The 21,502-nt window shown below is 45.6% G+C and overlaps 1 protein-coding gene across 1 annotated transcript in view; it reads right to left on the bottom strand.

Moving 5' to 3' along the window:
* The window catches only part of Tnfrsf21 (TNF receptor superfamily member 21), a 68,339-nt gene extending 55,297 nt beyond the window's left edge, over nt 1–13,042 (bottom strand). The window contains exon 1 of the mRNA XM_038342607.1: nt 12,533–13,042. Within this exon, the coding sequence (XP_038198535.1) occupies nt 12,533–12,628 (96 nt within the window). The 5' untranslated portion in view covers nt 12,629–13,042. The remainder of the gene's footprint in view (nt 1–12,532) is intronic.
* Nucleotides 13,043–21,502: the final 8,460 nt, after the last annotated feature.

Raw genomic sequence — 21,502 nt, forward strand, 5'->3', positions numbered from 1 at the left:
GCTGTGAATGCTCCAGGGAGCTCAGGGAGACCAGAAAACAGTCCCACCCTAGTCTCCCACAGGCAGAGGGGCTGAAGGTTAAGTTAATCACCAAAGGCTAATGTCATAGCCAATCATGCCTTCATAACGATGCCTCCATAAAACCCTAAGGACAAGGTTCAGAGAGCTGGAAGCTAGTTGAACATGTGCAAACACCCGTAGGATGAAGCATCCAGAGTGGACCTGGCAGCTGCGCAGTACTTCCTATTTGGGCGCCCGAGGCATGCCTTCCCCAGGATCCTTTAGAATCTCCTGAGTACAGAAGCAGTGGTGAGCAGAAAGCGTTGCCCTGAGATAGGCGAGGCCACGCCTGCAAATCAGCTGAACCCCAGAGGATTATGAGAGCTCCGATTTATAGTCAGACAACCCGGAACACAGGTGACAACCTGGCCTTTGCCATTGATGTTTGAAGTCGGGTCAGTCGGATGGAACCGAGCCTTCAAACCCATAGAGCATTGGATGCTATCTCCAAGCAAATTGGGTGTTGGATGCTATCTCCAAGTAAACAGGGTCAAAAGTAAATTAAGGATACCCTGCTCGTCTCAGACTCAGGGAGTCTGGTTTCTGGTCTGAAAGCAGGCAAATCATTTTGGATTTCTTCTCTCCTTCTATTGTGGGCGACCTTGGAAAGTAGTTCAACTTCCGAGCCTCTCCCACCTCTCACTTGTGAAATGGAGACATCAATTGTAACTGCCATTCAAAGCTGTTTTGATAATTAATGGTTCATACAAAATAGCATAGGGAACATGTCTGTCATGGTAATTGCTACCTGATTATTGGTTTGGGAAATTATCACCCCACTAATTTATTATTTTACTATACTTTAAGTCTATTTCCTTGAGATTAGACAATCTTTTGAAGCATCTCAATTATATCTCAAATATGTGACTCCTGAGATACATAAAAAAAAAAAAATCGAGATTTTTTTTTTTCCTCTTAATTTATTTGTGTATTATTTGTCATGCTGGAACTACATCCAAGGTTATTTATGTGCTGGGCAGATAACATTTCCAATCCCAATTCTAGATTTTTAAAAGGAATAACACACCTGTAATTCTGGTACTCAGAGGACAAAGACATGAGGGACACCACAAGTTCAAGGCCAGCTTGGTCTACTGGTGTAGCTTGTTCCAGATCAGCTTGGTGTGCCTAGTAAGTTCAAGGTTGACTTGGTGTACACAGTAAGTTCAAGGCCAGCTTGATGTACACAGTGAGTTCAAAGCCAGTTTGGTATACTTAGTGAGTTCAAAGCCAGCTTGCTCTCTCTACAAAACAAGTTCAAGACTAGCTTTGACTATCTACAAGGTAAGTTCTGGGCCAGCTTGGTGAACATAGTTAGTTCAGGACCAGCCTGGTGATATTCAAAGTCAGGCAGAGATCTACAGAAAAACTGGATTAAAACAAACAAATAAAATAAAAACTTTCACCTAGTTGAATGTCTACGCATATGGTAGTACATGCCTAAGATCCAGAAGTTAGGGTGCACATGCAGGAAGATCACACTGTCAAGGCCAGGTGGGACTAGTCACTGGGTTCCTATTCAGGCTGATTTGCATAGGGAGGTCCTTTCTCAAAAAACAAAACTTTGGTTGTTTTTTTTTTTTCATTTAATAAAAGACTATAATCCTGAAACATACTTCCCTGAACACAGAACATACTATATTGGTTTGTTTTCAAAGCAGATGTCAAGATAAAGACAAGAAAGACAAAGGCTGCTTTTCAAAAATATATTAAAAACAAACAAACAAATAAATACTTGGGGCTCTAGGGGTGTTACTCAACTAGTAGAGAGCTTGCTTGGTGTGTGCAAACGCGCAAGTTCCAGGACCAGCTTGCACTATAAGCTTGCACTATAAACTTGCACTATAATCCCAGCATTCAAAGTGGAGGCAGTTCAAGGTCAGCCTTGGGTCAGCCTACATAACCTAAGACTTTATCTAAAGTAAGTTAATTAATTAAAATGAAATAACTCTTGGTTTATAAACAAAAACATCCCAAGAGAAGAGAAAGGATATACAATTAATAATCTCACTTTAGGTGCACATGGCACAATTAAGGAAGGGCTTTCCAGAACGAGTTTCCCTGATCTGATCCCACACCAATGTTGATGCCCTGGTCTAGAACCAGACTAGAGCCCAGCACCTTCTGCTTTTGTACAGTCCATAGGCTAACAGTGGTTTTATACTCTGAATATCTGGGAGGTGGGGAGGAATGAAAAGAAGAACATATAGTGCCAGTGAAAAGTATGTAAAATTCAAATTTCAGTGTCTACAAAGAAAGTTTTATTGAAACACTGCCATGCTCATTCTTTGAGGCATTGTCTGGGGGTGCCATGTCTACACACAGGTGGAATTAAGTAGCTTCTATAAATATCATAAGGTAGAAGTTCTGCCCGGTACTTTAGAGAAAAAGTTTACTGATCCCCTGGCCTAGAGTTGAGAAAATATTCCTTCTTGTACCTTCCCCCAGAAGGGCACAACTAATAGACCAACCTACGACTGGTTCCAAGACTCTGCCGAAGAACTGCCTGAAGTGTGAATCAGTTGTGTCCCACACGCCCCTGCAGGTTTACCCACAAGATCCTCTACACACATAAGGTGTGCAGATAGCCTTCCAAATACACCGAGGAGCTTCTCACCACAAATAGGACACCAACAGCCAGAAACACCAACAAGCCCAACAGTCAGACGATAAAATTCTAAAATGCAAAGTTATCAGGATCCTTTATACTACCTGTCAAAGGATAAATTCCTAACAAAATTGGGCAAAAAACAAACAAACAAACAACAAAAAGAATATTCTTAGACTCAGAAAGGAAAAGGGTTAATAACACAAGCCTAATTTTTCATGTTATGATAGGATATAATATAGTTATTATATCCTATAATAACATTGTGTTATTATAGGAATATTAAAAACAGAATATAGTGCTGGTGAAACGGATCGGTGGGCAAAGGTGTTTAACTGTACCTGGCAGCCTGGGGACTTCTATCCCCAGGACTCACAGACTCCTTAAGTTGTATTTGACCTCCACCTTTGCACTGTGGCAAGGGGATGCCCCCCATACAGAGAGAGAGGGAGAGAGAGAGAGACAGAGACAGAGACAGAGACAGAGAAATACATAAATGTAATCAGAGAAAATGAAGACTGTAAAACAATATGCCATACATAGTTAATATGAATTTATAACCAGAAAGATTCATAGAACTAATAAAAATAAGATTAACATAACCTCTACTCAATAGTGAGAGACACGCATCATTAAAAGGCAAGCACAAGTAAGTTTATGATCCCCTAAATGACTAAAATGTCACCGAGACCACCAACAAATATCTGAATTAAAAAGAGGGTAAGTAATTCGCAACGAGAAACTCCAGTGCTGGCAGGTTCATGGGCTAGAAAGCACATTTATGGGTGGCTGGTGGCATTCTGAATTGATTGTCTTCCTAAAAACAATCTGGCAATCTGCAGCAAACGCCATAAAACCACTCATTCATTTCCTCTGACCTGGCAATGCCACTTTGGGGAACGCACCCGGGGGGAGAAAAACCTAAAAGGGGGCAGAGCATCCGTGCGTACAGCGACGTCTGGGCGGATGAGCGCTGTGGACGAATGACGGCAGCCCAAGCACCCGCGCACCCGCGCACCCGGCGACAGTAGCGATGGCTCAACACACTTTCGGACCTGCAAAGTCAGTTATTTTTAAACGGCGAGAAAAAGGCCTGAGCCGATGTACGTCATAAGCACCTCAAACTTACTTAATAAACATCCGAGCCTTGGGTTCCAGTCCCCCTCTCCCCTCCCTAGCCTGTCCTTCCGGTCAGAGACTGCTCAATTCAGGAACCTAGGCGTGGTAGGTCCACCGTCTTTGACACTACCTGTGCCTCCCATCTCACCACCAAATAAGCATTCCAGAATCTCTATTGCTGTCATCTTCACTGCTGATACCCCAGGACCATATCTCCACCCTGTACTCTTATAAAAAAACAAACAAACAAACAAAAAAAAAACTGGCCCCCTTTCCAGGACTCACCTCTCTAATCCCTGCTCTAGCAGGCTTCCAGGGTGAGCTGAGAGCTGAGAGTGTAACTCAGAGGAAGAGCGCACTAGCGATGCACAAGGCCCCAGGTTCTGTCCCTCAGCTTGAAAAAGCAGCTTTTTTTGGTTTTTGTTTGTGGCCTGTTGCCTAAGAATAGTTGACCAACACAAACTATACTCAATGCAGGGAGGTGGGAGAGGAATCTGGAAGGAGGTCAGAGATGGGTAATAGAACCAAAATATCCTGATATTCTCCAAAATTAATTAAGACATTATTATCATTATTATCATTATTATTATTATCATTATTATTATCATTATTTGCAGGCTGGAGAGATGCTCAATGGTTAAGAGCATTTGCTGCTCTTGCAGAGGAATTTGGTTCCCAGCACCCATGTTGGTGTCTCAAAACTGCCAATAACTTGAGATCCTGGGGATCTGATGCCCTTTTCTAGTCTCTGAGGCCACCTTCACACACATGCATATCACACACACACATACACGCGCGCGCAAGCACACATGCACACACACACACGCACGCACACATCTCAAATACGTAAGTCTTTTTAAAAAGTGTTTCAAGCCATATTGTTACCCTCCCTCTCGTGAGTGATGCCTTCACACTGTCAATGATCCCACATGGAAGTCCTGCTGCCTCTTCCCACCGAGGTCCCACTACTCCCTTTCACAGAGCCCCAGCCATAGTGACCAGAGGTCACAGTCTGTCCTGCACTTGACTATTTCATATACTGTTCCCTCCCTCTGGAATCCTCCCCCTTCTGCTCTACGGTGGTTACCAGGAAACGTCACCTTTTCTACGAGCTCAAGGGCTACCACGGACAGCCTCTCGATTCTACATAGCTACAGTCTAATCACACCTGTTAGTTAATAGACGGTCCTTAAGTTCGAATAGACAGATGAAAAACACAAATATACATCTGTAAGGGAAAAGCAAACAGCTGCAGAAAGAAAAGAGGGGCAAAAGCAGTACAAACACACGGGTTAGACTGTTCTGGAAACCTGTCACCTTTGCCTGTCAACTTCCTTGACTCTTATCCTCCTGCCTCCCTACTCCTGGATGAGCAGAGCTAGCCATGTCTACAATGAAATTAGACAGTGGTCTTGCCACAAAGGTTCGTGGGAGACCAGAATTCCAACCTCCTTTTCAGGACCAACAACCAAGTAATTTCCTCTCAGCTTTTGTCTTTCTCTGGTCTATTGTGGCCCTACAGCCTACAGATATAGTTCAAAACTCATTTAATTAGCACAGCTCCCGACCCTTGTCAGAGATGGCGCTCTGTGCCGCAGATGGCGAGCAATGCCCTATGCAGCGGACCTACAGCTGGTCCATGAACTGTGGCGTGCTCAGCTCTGAATGGGACTGCTACACCACACCTCTCCCCCACCCAGAGCTCAGGGGTCTCACAGAAGTAGGAGAATAACGGTAAGATCTATTGCACACGTGAACTCACAGGGCTTGGCACAGCACACACAAGACCTGGATAAGACCAAGCCAGCCGAAAACTTGCCTGGATGGGGAAGGGAGCCACAAAGGCTCACCCCTAGCCGAGGACCTATTGGCAACTTATGGCTGTTTCGGGAGACTCTATTTTATTTAGATATGGGGCTCCTGGCAGGCTGTCCACATTCCTGTAGATGGTCCCACATTCCTGCACATACAGGAACTACATGAACTCAGTGGGTTTAGAAAAGATGAACAGGAAATTGGGAGGGAAAAGTGATGGGGAGGGTATGTGTGAGACATTTGAAAGGGAGGGACTGGAAGGCTCTAGATTTGATCAAAACACGCTATATGCACGTATGAAGCTCTGCTTTTCTTCTTCTTTTTTTTTTAACAGCTTGCTTATGAAGGTGCCTCCAGTAATTGCGGTGAGCTCCATGCCACATTCACAGCATCCGTCAGCCAGTCAAATCATGGAGTTAAATCCCCATCGCGGAGAAGAAATCCTAGTCAGAGCGGGCACAAGTGGTGGGCTTGTCCATAATTAGGCTGGCAGACAAGAGGACCCTAGCAGGTCCTCAGGTCCTCAGAGTAAGTGAGCAGCAGCTACACTGTGAGACAGAACCCACACCACACTGTTACTCACTAAGCAAATATTTTTCAAAATGACCCAGGCTGCAGGAGAGCAGCGCGCCCATCCCCTATTTATAACATTTCAGTGTGCAGCAGTGTCTTTCCGATTCCACCATGGCACCACGGCCCGTCAGAGTCACACCATAGGAAAACGCTCGCCCATGTCTCCACACCCTCCCCTCCCAACCCCCTCACGCCGTACTCTCGCAGGGAGTTTTGGCAAACCATCCAGGCACCATCATGAAACTCAGAACACAGAAAGAGCATGCTCCACTCTTGGCTAAAATCATCCCCTTTAGAGGAAACAAACATATGGTACATTGAAGTGAACCCCTACCCGCCACATGGCAGAAAGAGCTGTGGAACCATGCGAACCTACACGCCATTCCCTTCTCCAGAACCAATGAGGGGCAGGAGAGTAAACCTTATCAACCCTCATTCTGGGATCTGTAAAACGGGACTAAGGCTGCGACCTAGGGACTTGGAAGACGGATGCTGTGGTGCTTTGTAAAAGATGCTCAGAGGGGTGGAAAATGCTTAGTAAATGAGGACCAGTCACATCCTGATATAAATGGTTGCCGGCCTTTTGCTTAGCCCTCCTCTGAAGGCTGCAAGTACAGATGCCTACTGCATCCACAGCCGAGTCCAGGGCACGTGGACACCCTCCACTTCTCCTCCAAATGCATTAAGCTCCTGTTCCTTTTCCCCCAAAACAGAAAGATTTGTAAATGGGACCAAGCAACAAAGCTACCATGTCCTTCTGGTTGCAGAACACATGGAAAGCTATGTAGATATTAGACAATTACCCTGGCTACGATTTGGATAGTCGTGTGCATCTCCATTCTGGTCATTTGTTTTAGTCCAGAGAAGTATCCGGCATAGTCTTCAGGTACCCCGAAGAGAAGAAAGGACACGGTGCAGCCTTCTGCCAACTTCCCCGGGTCCTGCTGCCTCCCACACTTTCCTGGGAGCCTTCTGAGCACAGCTACCCCAACACCACAGTCACTTCATCTCCAAGGCCAGCACACTGACACCAGGACACACAAGTTCAGCACTGCTCACGGACCATGACTGCACACCTGCCTTCAGTCACCAGCGTGACCCTCAGTCCCTCCCTCCTTCAAGCAGAGGGCCTCCCCATACTTCTGGACCTCGGCCAGCTTCCCCCAGGCTAATGACGACTGCCCATCCAGGTGGCAGCGTTCAAGCCAACTTAAGATCCTGTTGATTTTTTAGGTATTTGACAAATATAAACAGTGGGGAAAGCCAGGGTTTATTCATGATCTCGCCCCAATTCCTAAAGAACACAAGCTCAGCAGTGGCTCAGGCAGTCGCGAGTGTCAACCTCCTGCAGACACTCGGTGGGGATTAAAAGCTGGGACCAAGCTGCTCCTATAAATGGCTCGGTTGTCATCCTGACCATCAAACATATCTCTATTTCACGGCCGGAGGGTATTCGACTCCAAATGACCACTGGACACCCACCAAAGCTCTGAGGTAATCTGGGCTCCTCGTGTCACAGAGGAGAAGCCCCTGAGCTTGCCAAGAAGTTTCTGATGGTGACCTGGCATTCCCGCACTTGCCAGGCCTGTGTGGGGGAAAGAAGGCCAGCAGAGAGTCAGTGCTTTCTGGAAAATAGGCAGAGCTGTTTATGCAAGGGAAAGTCACCCGATTCATCCCAGCCCCTGAAGAGTCTGACGAGGCGTCTCACCATTTCTCGTCACCAAAAAAAAAAAATAATAATAATGAACTTCACTTAGGTCAATTACAGTTTACATACTGGCTGAGTAAGCACAAAATCGATTTGCGACTTTTCTACCAAGCTTCCCAGGAGGCTTTGCGTCTCTTCAGGATGAAGTCAAGTGCAAAGCCAAAGTGTGATGTCTCCAAACCCCAACCTCCAACAACTACAACTCACCAGACCCAGCCAAGGAGCCACACCCACTCCTGAGTACTGGAGAAGGTACCACCCTGCAAACTACCCAGAAGAAGGTGGCATTAACTATGCTTGCTCTATGTAACTTTGTAGACATTGTCCAAGTGTGTAAAAGTGAGCAGTTGGCAGATCTGTGCCCATGTAGTAACAGAAGGTTTTTTTTCATTCTAAGGATATATCCTATTTGAAGAAATATTTTTCTTGTAGATTTAGCTTAGTTATGCTAGAGATTCTATCTGTCTGTCTGTCTGTCTGTTAGGGACTAGACCTGAGAGACAGCTAGACATATGCCTTTAGTGCAGATGAGAAAACCTGATCCTATTCTCTGGTTTGGTTATGGGGATAACTCACGGGAATTGGGAATTTTTCGATCCAGTACAAGTCCTGAGTGGCTTATTCTTCCTCATTCCCAATTTCCCATAAGTCAATTTCCCTACTAAGACTGGTACATTATACCAAGATTGAAAAAGTTCCCCAAACAGAAGTATTTCCCTCTTCTGGCTTTGACTCTAATGGCGAAGTTACTTGCACTGTTTCAAAGATGCGAACACGGCATTTGTACGTCACTCTGGGTTAGTTAGCATGCGCATCCACTGATCCCCCGGAGTGAAACTCCATCGGTTCTGTTGACAGACACACACTTTCTAAGTCACAGAAACTTGCTTTATGGAGAGGTTCTCCTCCCACTCCATCACTTCTGCTGCCTAGGACGACACCCTCAGGGAGGGCGTACCATCACTTCCTCAGGGTAGGCTAGTCTTTCCCTCAGCCAAGCTGTGTGGGGTGTTAGATCCGTCACAGCTTGGGTTCCCTTCCAGCTCCACAGTCCAACACGGTACACTTTAAGTAGATAGCAGGGAGAAAGTCCCCTGCATATAGTGCCAGCTCTGATTCAATGTTCCCCTTGACCTTGCCACCAAGTCTTAACGATATGAGCCCCAACCAGACCGCCCCACACCCCTGTCTAGGCAGTTAGCCATTTGTTATGACAGGCGAAGGAAGAACAGTGGCCAACAGTGACACTTGGTACTCCCTACGCAGAGACAGCTTGACAATGTGTCTCACCATTTCCCACCACCAAAAAGAAAAAATAATGAATAAAGTTTTTTCTTTAGGTGATGGGAAATGGTGAGATGCCAACTGCCTAGAGAAAGGACAGACGGACAGAGAGCTGGACAAGGTACTTAGCAAACGGCCCTGTGTCTGGAATTTTTTATTTTTAAATTAAAATGTAATTATTAAATAGTTTGCTCCCTTTCCCTTCTTCCTTCCAACCCTTCCCATGTACCAACCACTTGTTCTCTCTCAAATTCATGGCCTTTTCTTCAATTGCCGTTACATAGAAAAAAAATATATACACATATATATGTATGTATATACACACATATATGCATTTCTTAGTTGCACATAATTCTAATCCTTTGTCTAGGGTTTGACCCCATGAGATACCCCTTCCATGTTATCATGTCTATTGGGATTGTCCCTGTTCAGATGCTGTTTAGGCAGCCATGTTGCTGAGACTTCATGACATTTCTAGGAAACACAATCCCTCAGGAGACCTCCCTCCGTTCCTCTGGCTCTTAGACTCTTTCCATTCTGTCTTCTGCTGTGTTCCCTGCGCCTTTAGTGCGGGAATTCTCAATACAGGGATTGCGGTAGCTTCCAAAGCGTCAGGTCCAATGCTATTATCAGGGAGTCTCCTTTCTGCCTTGACCGGCTCTTGTGATCAATCTGTATAGTCAAAACAAGCTCCCCAAAGACACGGGTCCCTCTGACTGCATCCAGTGTTGTGTGAGCAAGTCCTTCTAGGACAGCCCCTAAACTACCAGGAATCTGAATATGTCATGTACAGAACTTTAGCCAGGAACATGTATGCTGCCTTTCAGTTCGTGTGTAGTTCTCAAGCCTGACACAGTCACGTCAGCTCATCAGCAACAGGGCTCTTAGAGCTCACACCACATGTGTGTGGAGACTCAACTTCCCTCTAGAATGGAGGCAGCACCTGTTTGACAGGCATGGTGAGACACTGTGTATAAAATACCTTCAGCTCTCTCTACCCGTTCATATAGTTGCCATACAAACACATCATATTATACGCCATACAATACGTATCTATGTCAGAGCCTATGGTAAGCTCCCTTTAAGCCTGTCATGCTAAAAAAAAAAGTGTCACAAAAATAACAGCAACAAAGACTGCTGGGAAAAAGTGGGAGGGGGCAACTGGAGACATGATGAGCTGTCTCGCTGGCAGCATTATTTTCTTTCATCTGACCACACCGTACGAGCGCAGCCGCAACCTCCCTACACCCCCGTTAGTCTTCCAGGTCCCTCACACCTTATTTATGTGAGCTGTCCTACCTGGTGTCAGTCATTAACGTGGTCAAGACTTCTGAGAACAATGTCACCCGACCACTGCTGTACATATTAACAAAACCTGTCCTGGTGGCCGGGGCGGGCAGGGTGAGACAGAAAATGGCTCCGGGCACACCCGCCCCTTCAGGAGGACCAGGCCACCCTTCTGCTCCATCAACTCAAGTGAAGCCTGTTTACTATAGTTACCAGAAGATCAAGGGACCCTGTCGTATTATCACCCAGAGACCGCCTCCAAAACGCCTTCGTAAATTTCCCTTCACTGTCAGACGTACATTGTCAGGCCATCAGCTGCAAATCTGTTGTGCAATTTGTGGGTAAGTTGAATTTGATAAGCTAATCAAAGAAACTAGGCCTTTCCTGGGTTAGCTAAAGCATGAATTTTTATAGACTGAGAGCTTCAAGTACCTACTTCAAGCTAAAAGTTTAAAAAAAATGTGAAATACTACACACTGAGTAATAACGTAAGACTGAATGTGTGTGTGAAGTCGGGGCCCAGAGCAAGTGCTGACCAGATCTCCTCTAGTCAGTAGGATCAATGTTCCTGGGAACTCTGCTTCAAGACTCTCAGTTCAAGTTCATTGCCCCAAGAACTCACTGACTGCTTATTTCAAGGAAACAGACTTGGACTTTGCTGTTATTACAAACAGACAGAAAAGAGTCTCCTAAGGGGTACTGAGACTTGCCTCATTATAACAGCTAAGAACAACAAACTTTCTTTAGTCTCTCTCCCTCTACACACACACACACACACACACACACACACACACACACACACACCCCAGAGAGAAGGGCAGGGGGTGGGGGTGGATCTGAGTATAGGTAGGGTGAATTCTCAGGCCATAGCAACTGCAAGGCCTTGATATGGAAGCAGTAGATCTTGGCTAGATCTTGGCTGGCCAGGCAGTTAAGTCCTTTAGGGGAAGGAGACAAGAGGCCTGTCTTCCCTTACACAGCCATGAAAACAGGCTCTTTTTGTTTTTGTTTGGTTTTTTAGCTAACAACCTTCATCCTCCCTGCTGGGATAAAAGGCATGGCTGGTTTATGACGGCTCAAGGGTTTGAATTCAAATTATTTTCCACCCAATTCCCCACTTGGCCCCAATACTCAGAATAAAGGGATGGCTTGGGTAAGTTTTGGATAAGGAATGATGTCAGGCTTTACTCAGATAAAGTGATGGAGGGCTATGCTCAGAGCACGCCCCAGCTTTGGGCGCTGAGGGAGCCCGCATCATCTTGGGTGGTGACATATCTAAACACAAAAAAGGAGAAATGAGGATGGAGAAAATTAATCCTCCTTTATGTAGCTCTTTTCCCCTCCCCCTCTACTGGAGAGCCAGAGCGCCTGTTGGCTCCGAGCCGGTGCTTAGGAGGCGCCTGAGAGTGGGTCTCGGGGTCCCTTTTTTCTTCTTTTGGCGTGCAGAAATCAGGACCCATCCGAGCCAAAAACGGAGGAGAGAAGCAAGAAAGCTAGAGCAAGGGGCGGCCTGCTCACTACTCCGGAATGCCCGCCCGGCGCGCGGAAGCACGCAGCGGTAGCTCGCGTCCGGAGCGCACCGGTCCCGCTGTCTCCACTGCGGTAGCATCCGGACATGACATTGCAGCAGCGACAAAGCGGCGGCCACAACCGGCCGCAGGCAAGTGACAGGACTGCTCGGGCCTCGCACCACGCAGAGGAGCTGGTAGCAGATGATACCGGGGTGAGACTAGGTGTTGGGGTGCGAGGTAGGCCGAGTTGGGGGTAAAAACCCTGAAATGCGCAGGACGCCAGGGCGGCCACCTCTCGCGCCTCCTCCAAGCAGCCAGATTGCAAGAAAAATAATTCTAACACTAATAATGCTAACTAAAAACAATGCTAACACTTCCCAGCTGTAGCTCACCCTCTGTCCCTCAAAAAAAAAAAATGATCTAATAGGAGTCCCCCTCGGTCTTGTAACCTTCCAATGGACCTGGTCCCTCCGCGCGCCTCAAGCACTCCGGGCCCGGGGACCCGCCCCGCTCCCGTACGTCGGCTCGAACACAACCGGCACCCTAGGGTTCCCTCCGAAGGCTCACCAGGAGAAGCGAGCCGGCGACCATCGTGGCTCCGACTTGGCCGGCGATGCGGCTGCGAGAGGCGAGGGCGGTGATGCTGCTTGCCGAGGTCCCCATGGCCGAGCCCGGGGCTCGCAGGGGCGCCCGGAGCGCGCGGCCCCACGGCAGCTGGAATCGTTGGCTGTTTCTGCCCAGCGCCGCATCCACCGCCGCCTCCCAGGCGGGGAGCCCATCTACCTCCAGCAGCCCATGTGCACTGCAGCAGCCGGGCGGCCGGGCGGAAGAGGGAGGCGGCAGGGGAGGCTCGGGAAGGCGCTCAGCACCTGCCCAGGGGCGCGGGCGTCCGGGCGGAGAGAAGCAGGCGCGCTTGGAACCCGCGCCTCCCGGTGCTCTCCAGCGACAGGGGCTGCGGAGAACCAGGGAGCAGGGTTGACAGAGACACAGCGAAGGAACGGCTTCCCATAGCGAAGCCTCCAGCCGCTACCAAACACTCGCCTCCTCCGCTGCCCAGACCGGCCGGCGAGGGACTGAGTCGGGTGGCCACTCAGCCCGGGGACACACGTGGTGGCGCCAAAGGGGCGGAGAACCGGCCCTTTGTGATGTCACCCGGGAGGAGGCCGGGCTCTTTGTGCAGTCGGAGAGCTAAAGGCGGTCTAGAAACGGAGGGGAAGGAAAGGGTGCCCCTTGGCGTTAGCTGGAGGAATTGCGCTTGCTTGTTAACCTGGGAGTCCAGTACACACCCCTTACTTTTCTTTTTTTTTTTTCGTTTTTCTTTTTTTGCAAAATGATTCCAAGTAAATTATATGTAAAGCAGAGACTATTTTCTTTCTCAAACACAAGTTTTAACACCAACCTATATAACTTGAGCATTATGGCGCTCTCCCGTATGTTCTTCCTAGGAAAGCTGAGGCAGGAGAATTTGGAGTTGGAAGAAAGCCTGAGATACACAGAATCCGTCTCGTGAATGTATACATATATACATGCATGAATGAATGAATGCGTGCGTGAATGAGTGAATGAACTGAGCATAGAGGTACCATGAAGTACTCTGGAGGCTGAGGCATGAAACTCTCCAGCTCCAGGCCAGCCAAAGCTAGGGTTCCACGCAAACCTGGCTTAGGAAGTGAAACGGTGTCTCAAAAAGTAATTAATTAATTAAACAAGCAAGAAAACAACAACCACGGAGTTTACATCAGCATTCAGACACAAGCAGACTTGTGCGTTCATTCTGTGGCTCTCTGCCTCCTGACTTCAGGTGCACTGTGACCAGCTGCCTCCCCTCACCTCCCACTATAACTGTAGCCTCTGAAACGGTGAGACAAATCAGACCTCTCCTCTCTGTGTCTGCTTTGTTGTGTATTTGATCTCATCAGCGGGAAAACTACAACAGAGACACAACACTATCTGCTATGGTAGGGGTCCTATTTACTTCCTTATCGCTTAGCACATTGAGCGTTGGCTCTTTTTCTCAGCATCCTTTGGAAGATAAAAAATGTATTTAAAAATTAATATGAGGATTAATACCAATCTCATCTTTCAAACATCTGCCAGGAAAGAAAAGGATTGCCTATAAACACTAAAGGGAAAAGCTGCAGTATAAAGTCTCCAGTAAAATTCAAAGAGGTTCTGAAAAATACTATCATTAAATACAGAATTTGGGGGAATAGGGGTGGGAGCGATATTTCAATTTGAAATCCTCAAGCTGTCTCTAAAGTTTCCAAAAGTGAGGGGTGTGTACTATGTCTCCCTGCATGGTAGAGCTAATTCATTCCAGAAAAACTCAAATTAGTGAGCACTACTCTCCTAGGTCATTTTGTCTAAAGGAAAAGGAAGTGAGATAGTAAAGGAGGAGGCCAGCACCTTACACCCAAATGTGGGTTACTCAGGTAGCGTGACTGACCTGCCCGAGCTGGGAGGGTTTCAGTTGGGTGACTGCAGCTCTGACAGGCTCATTCCTCTTGTTCTTTGCCCTGCTTTCACATCCCCTGGGGTCTTTACAGGACATTAATCACCTGGACTCAAATTTTAACACATCTTTCCAGTTGGGTTTGGTTTGGTTGGTTGATTGCTTGGTTCTTATCTGTTTTAAACCAGGTCTTGCTGTGTAGCTCAGGTTAGCCGTCAATGCATGGCCATCCTGCTTCAGCCTCCCACCTGAGCACCAACCACTATGCCTCTTGTTGATAAGCTTCAGTTGTTCTTGCTTACTGCTAAGTAAATGCTCCTTGGTATCAGTGATAAACCAATAAAGAGTCAATCGAATCTCTTGAAACTAGGTAGAATATAAAATGTCATTTCTCCGTTGTGTGTTAAAAAAAGAACTGTCTTTCATTTCAGATTGGAAAATGCTTTTATGACCAACTACTTCACATATTCAAAATGGCCATGCAGATGTCTTTATTTACTCATAAGTGGTGAATATTCAACCATAAATAATGGATTTTCTGCCTAAGCTCTGAAGAAAGAGAAGATAAGTATTATTAATAAAGCATGACTATAGCAAAAACTGAAAGGTACAAATGAGGCCAAAATGAATAAGCCCTATCCTGTCTTTGCCATAAAACAACAGCCTGATTTGAACTTTTTGTACTTCTTCCAATACCATACAGATTGCCTGTTTCCCCAGCCTCAAACTCCTCATCACTAGAATTTCCCACTTCCTTGGTATATTTCTGTAAGAGTTAATAAGAAGCCTGAGCTAATCTGTCAACCAGTTTATAATTAATGTAGGACTCTCTGTGTTTCTTTGGGACTGAATAGCTGCGGGGAAAGAAAACTTCTGTCAACAAATGGTGCCAATGTGGCCAACTACATCCACATAAAGCCTGAGAGAGATTGGGAAGTAATTCTATACACAAAAGAACAGAGTTAAGCATGGCTTATTGATAGCAGCATTTTCTCAGATGGGCTCTGTTTGCTAGAGGCAAGTGCATCTCATTTAAGAGAGATTTCCTGACTCAGCTTTAAAAGGCTTCACCACAAAATACTTAAATGGTGTTGATGACTAGCCAATAGCCTGCTTCTTGGTGGTGGCAGGGACCTTGAAATTCCATAGAGTTGTGGCAATAAACATGGCTCTGGCCAGTACCTCTGCCAGGAGGCTAGACTCTCAGAAAGCTGAGGAATGGGTCCAGCCATCAAAGCATTTCAACATTTCAGAGGACTGTTGTTGGGGTTTCCTGAGTTCTACATCCAGAGCAGTTTCAAGACTGCTGTCTGAGATGATCAAGCCTCTCAGAATACTCCAGTCAGGACTTGATCATAATTCTAAATCTTCTTTAGGTCCCCATAAGATTATCAGCACCCCTAATCAGTAGGAAGTAGTCTGCCATGTGAGTTTTGTTTTTACTTTTTTATTTTTTCATTTATTTATTTATTTATTTATTTATTTTTTGAGACAGGGTTTTTCTTTAGCTTTTGAGCCTGTCCTGGAACTAGTTCTTGTAGTTCCAGGCTGGCCTCAGACTCAAAGAGATCTACCTGCCTCTGCCTCCTAAGTGCTGGTATTAAAGACATATGCTACCACTGCCCGGCAAGTTGTGTTTTTATTCCCACACCTCCACTTTAGTACAAGAAATAATTTAGGTCTGGGCTGGTCTGGGACCCTGACAGAAAACTATGCTCATTCCCCCCCAAATGGATTATGGATATTTATTTTTGTTTAGAGTGTTGATTACAAGTTGTTATGGATAATGGTCTGGAAAAAAAGCTAAATGAGGGAGATTAGATTGAGAGTTCTTGTTTTAGAACAGAATGGGGGGATTGTTGTGGGGCAATGGTCTTGTATTGTTTTAATAAATTGCTGATTGGTCAGTAGCCAGACAGGAAGTAGAGGCAGGGTGAATAGAACAGGAAAATTCTGGGAAGAGGAAAGGGTCAGTTTGCTGTCATCATAGAGGAAGCCAGACACAGAGGAAGCAAGACTGAGAATGCCTTGCTGATAAAAGGTACCAAGCCACATAGCTAACACAGACAAATTATGGGCTAATGTAGGATGTAAGAGTTAATAAGAAGCCTGAGCTAATAGGCTAACCAGTTTATAATTAATGTAGGCCTCTGTGTGTTTCTTTAGGACTGAACGACTGCAGGATCAGGCAGAACAGAAACCTCAGTCAACATATTTCTAATCAATGTTTTTTTTCTATGTTTCCATTTTTTCCTTCTCCAACTAAAGGTTCCTACCCACTGAAGCATCAAGATTGCCACCTTCTCCTTTGTTTTCCCTTGGGAAGCTGTAGAATTCTTAATTCTAAAAAGGTTAAGCATGTGTAGGCTGGAGAGACGGCGCCACAATTAAGAGCACTTGCTGTGGTGTTGCAGAGGGGGAGATGCGGGAAAACAGGGCCAGGCTTTTAATGGGGGAGGGGAGGGGAGGGTAAAATAAGGGGAGAACAGAGAGAGGGTAAATAGAGGGAGAGCAGAGAGAGGATAAATAGGAATAAGTGTGTTTAGAAAAGCCATACGGGAATGTTATTTCATGTTTACTTAAAATGCATACATAAACCAGGCAGTGGTGGTCCAAGCCTTTAATCCCAGCACCCTGGAGGCAGAGACAAGTGGATCTCTGTGAGTTCAAGGCCAGCCTGGTCTACAAAGCTAGTCCCAGGAAAGCCAGGGCTGTTACACAGAAAAACCGTGTCTCAAAAAACAAAACAAAAAAAAAAAAACAAAACAAAAAAAGAAAGAAAAGCAGAAAAGGAAAGGCATAGCATACACAATGAGGCAATGGAGACAAGGCAAGGCTAAGTGGGTAAGAGCACTGACTGCTCTTGTAGAAGACCCAGGTTCAGTCCCCAACACCCACATGGAAGCTCACAACTGTCTGTAACTCCAGTTCCAGGGGATATATGCCCTCTTCTAACTTCCTCAGGAGCAGACACACATGTACTACACATGCAGGCAAAACATTCATACACATATAACAAATTTTAAAAGAACACATGCATATTATATATAAACATAACTGTATGTATATACATATATTACATATGTGTGCTTTAAATGGAGTTGAGCCATTTTGGATGATAGCACTCCCCCCAAGAGCCATAGACTATCTAACAAAATACCTAGTACTTGGCATGAAAAACTTCTCTCTGAGTTGTTGGTCAGAGAGTCCAGCAGTCTTCCAAAGACTTCTTCTGAGTGTTGGTCAGAATCCAGGAGAATTCTGCTGCTGCTCTTCATTGCCTCCCCATCCTTGAAGGTAACATGGCTTAAGGCACCACACACTTTGCACACAGGGCTTGACGGAATCTGAAACTGACCTTGAAGTCTTCTCTCTAAAAAGTGAGAAGAGCCACAGACACCTGGCTGTCTGTAACTCCAGTTCCATCCAGGGGATCTGATGCCCTCTGCTCGCCTTACTGGGCACCAGGCATGAATGTGGCGCACAGATAACATAAGCAAAACACCTATACATACAAAATAAATAAGTCTCAAAAATGAAAAGAAGAGATCATTAATGGTGGAGTGGTTGGGAGACAAGAAAGGAATTGGGCTAAGCCGGGCAGTGGTGGCGCACGCCTTTAATCCCAGCACTTGGGAGGCAGAGGCAGGCGGATCTCTGTGAGTTCGAGACCAGCCTGGTCTACAAGAGCTAGCTCCAGGACAGGCTCTAAAAGCTGCAGAGAAACCCTGTCTCGAAAAACCAAAAAAAAAAAAAAAAAAAAAAAAAAGAAAAAAAAAAGAAAGGAATTGGGATGGGAGAGATGGAAATTATGTAAATACAGTAACCATATATAAAATTCTCTTAAAATCTAAATTAAAAAAAGAGCACTTGCTGCTCTCACGGAGAAGCTGGATCTGGCTCCCAGAACCCTCATGGCAGCTCGCAGTCATTTGTAGCTCCATTTCTAGGAGACTCAACACCCTCTCCTGACCTCTGCAGGCACCAGGAATGCACATGGCACACACATACACATACAAACAAAACATGCATACATATAAAACAAATAATTCTGTTTTTAAAATGTGGCCCATATGACTGTTGTGGGATAGCCAACTGCTTTCTGATGGGACTTAAGGCCTGATCCATAGACAATTTTGTGTCTAGTTCGGCAAAACTGTTGGAAAGCCTAGGTTAGGGTGAGCTAGGATGGAATGGCAGGAATTTAACAAGAATGAGTTTGAACACCCAAAAATGTAAGAAGCCAAATTCATTGGGAGGAAGAACATGACAAGCTATCTAAGCGTGAACTCCTGTTTCAACACGCCCTATGTATCTATGTATGCAGTGTGTACATGACAGTGTTGGATACCATAGATACAATAAGAACCTGTCTTACACTTGAAGACCCCACCATCTCCTCTCCAGAGGAATGGGTAAAAATAGTTAAAAGAGTACAGCATAGCACCAGGGAATGTAACTCAATGGTCAAGTGCTTATTTGCCATGTTCAAGGCCAAGGATTCAATGCCCACTCCTCTGTGTGTGTGTGTGTGTGTGTGTGTGTGTGTGTGTGTGTGTGTACACACAAGTCAAGGAGCATAGATACAACATAGGTACAGATGATAGGAACAGCCACTGTCCCCACGATATGCACACACCTATTTTCAGCTGCCAGTGTGGCTGCTCAGAACAAGAGGGTGCAGTTTCTACTGCCCACCCACTGCATGTGGCTAAAGATCTGTCCAATCAGAGTTGCTTTGTGTCCCTTCTAGGAAACTTCCCATTGACTAAGGCTGGGTTATCATTACCCTGTTCATACAGTAACTAGGCCACAGGCTAATTCCATCTTAATTCTAATTGACTTTTATCCCCTCTGGCCTCTAACTCTTCCACTCAGTCAAGCCTTGTTCCTGGTTGGTTCTTTTTTTTTTTTTTTTTTTTTTTTTTTTTTTTTTTTTTGGTTTTTTGAGACAGGGTTTCTCTGCGGCTTTGGAGCCTGTCCTGGAACTAGCTCTTGTAGACCAGGCTGGTCTCGAACTCACAGAGATCCGCCTGCCTCTGCCTCCCGAGTGCTGGGATTAAAGGCCTGGTTGGTTCTTAACCTTCCTGCTAGGTTTTTGTTGTTGTTGTTGTTGTTGTTGTTGTTGTTTTGTGATCTATCAGCCCTTCAATAAGTCTTTCCTTCATGGGCTAAGGAAAATGAGCTTTGGGGGCTATCAAGAGTCATGTCAAATGGCACTTTACCTGAAAAATGTTCTCTACATCTGAAGAAGACATGGACCTTTTTCTAGTTTTCCCCCACATGGCTCAATGGTGTCCATGTGTGATATTATCCTGTGACCAGCTTACCTCTGTGTGCCTGTCCCAGTCTTTGAGGTCCTTGAGGACAAAGTACATATCTTAATCTTCAAGTTTCCATAGCCAAAATTGGAGGTAATGACCTTGCTCAATAAATATTTGTTAAACAAATTTGGAGAATTTGGCAGCAGTGGAGTATCTAACACTGAGGCACACCTTGCTTTTCCTTTAACTCAAACATTCCGAGTTGTGTACAAACGATAAAGCTGTACTCTAGGGTATTTCCAATGTTCTGCTCAGTCCTGGACTCAGATTAAACAATTTCTATATAGCTCCGTTCCCTTACAAGAGCTCAGTTAGGAACCTCCTGTTCTTTGATCTCAGAAAGAATATCCACCATTCAGAGACAGATTGCAAGACCAAGTGCTTAAGTTTGATCGGGTCTCCATGGTGACTCTGACACATGAGGACAGGGGAACAGAGGAGGCACTGTTCCAGGGCCTCCCTGCTTTCTTAGATGATAAGGGATGGGTGGTTTGAAAAGTAAGATGACAAGTCTAATCAGAAGGGGTGACACCATTATTTCACTCCAGAGGACAGTGGGGTGATTAAATGCTCACTGTTTTTCTGAATAAATCCTGGTCATAACAGGAGTAACACCGTGCACAACGATGCTTGCCTGGAAACATTTATCCCATGTGCTCTTAGGAATCCTATCTCTAACTTTTCATTTTTCGGGTTTTGTTGTTTGTTTGTTTTGCTGAGATGGGGGTCTCAAAATGCAGCCCTTGCTGACCTAGAATTCAATTTGTAAGCCAGGATGGCCTCTAACTCACAGAGATCTGTCTGCCTCTCTAGTGCTGAAATTAAAGGTGTGCACCAACAGGCCAGGAAGATTCATTTTTATTTATGTGTGTGTGTTTGTATGTGTGTGTCTGTTCATGTTTGTCTGTGTCTTCTGTGTGCTGGTACCCCCAGAGGCCAGAAAAAAAAACATCCAATTCTCTGCTTGTTGTAAGGTGTCCCCTGGCCCCCTGGGAACCTCCTGAAGAGCAGCAGACACTGGAAACAGCTGAGCCATCTCTCCAACCCTCTTTGGTTTTCTTTTTTCTTGCCTTCCTCATTCACCAGCAGTGTGTGATTTGGAATAAATCTCTGCACTTTCCCCTATCTATTTGACATGTTTTTTTTGAAAATTTAATTATTTTTATTTTTGTGTTTGGCCTGCATGTATGTTTGTGTCCTACTATGTGCCTGGTACCTGTGAAGACCAGGGAAGGGTGTCAGATACTCCGGACTAGAGTTATCAATGGCTGTGGTGCCTGAAACTGGAGTCCTCTGCAAGAGCAACAAGTGCTCTTTACCAATGAGCATCTCTCCAGCCCTCTTTACCAATGAGCATCTCTCCAGCCCTCTGGTATTTTAAACTTCTTTGAAAACAAAATGATAAATATAGACTAAGTGTGGTGTGTGCTTGTGGTCTCTGTGTGTATGTGCACATGTGGTGTATGTGGTGTGTGTTTGTGTGTGCTTCTGGTCTGTGTGTGTATGTGCACATGTGGTGTGTGGTATGTATTTGGTGTGTGCGTATGTGCACATGTGGTGTGTGTATGTGTCGTGTGTATATGGTGTATGTGGTGTGTATATATGGTGTTTGTGTGTGTGTGTGTGTGTGTATTGTTGTTGTTGGAGATCAACCCAAGGCTTCATGAACACCAGGCAAGCACTCTACCACTGAGTACTCCCTACCCTGTCCTTTTTATAACCTTTCTACTACAGAAGTTCTAGAACACTAATTGGAAAACA

The sequence above is a fragment of the Arvicola amphibius genome, chromosome 9, assembly GCF_903992535.2.
Source record: "Arvicola amphibius chromosome 9, mArvAmp1.2, whole genome shotgun sequence".
NCBI classification, from domain to species: Eukaryota; Metazoa; Chordata; class Mammalia; order Rodentia; family Cricetidae; genus Arvicola; species Arvicola amphibius.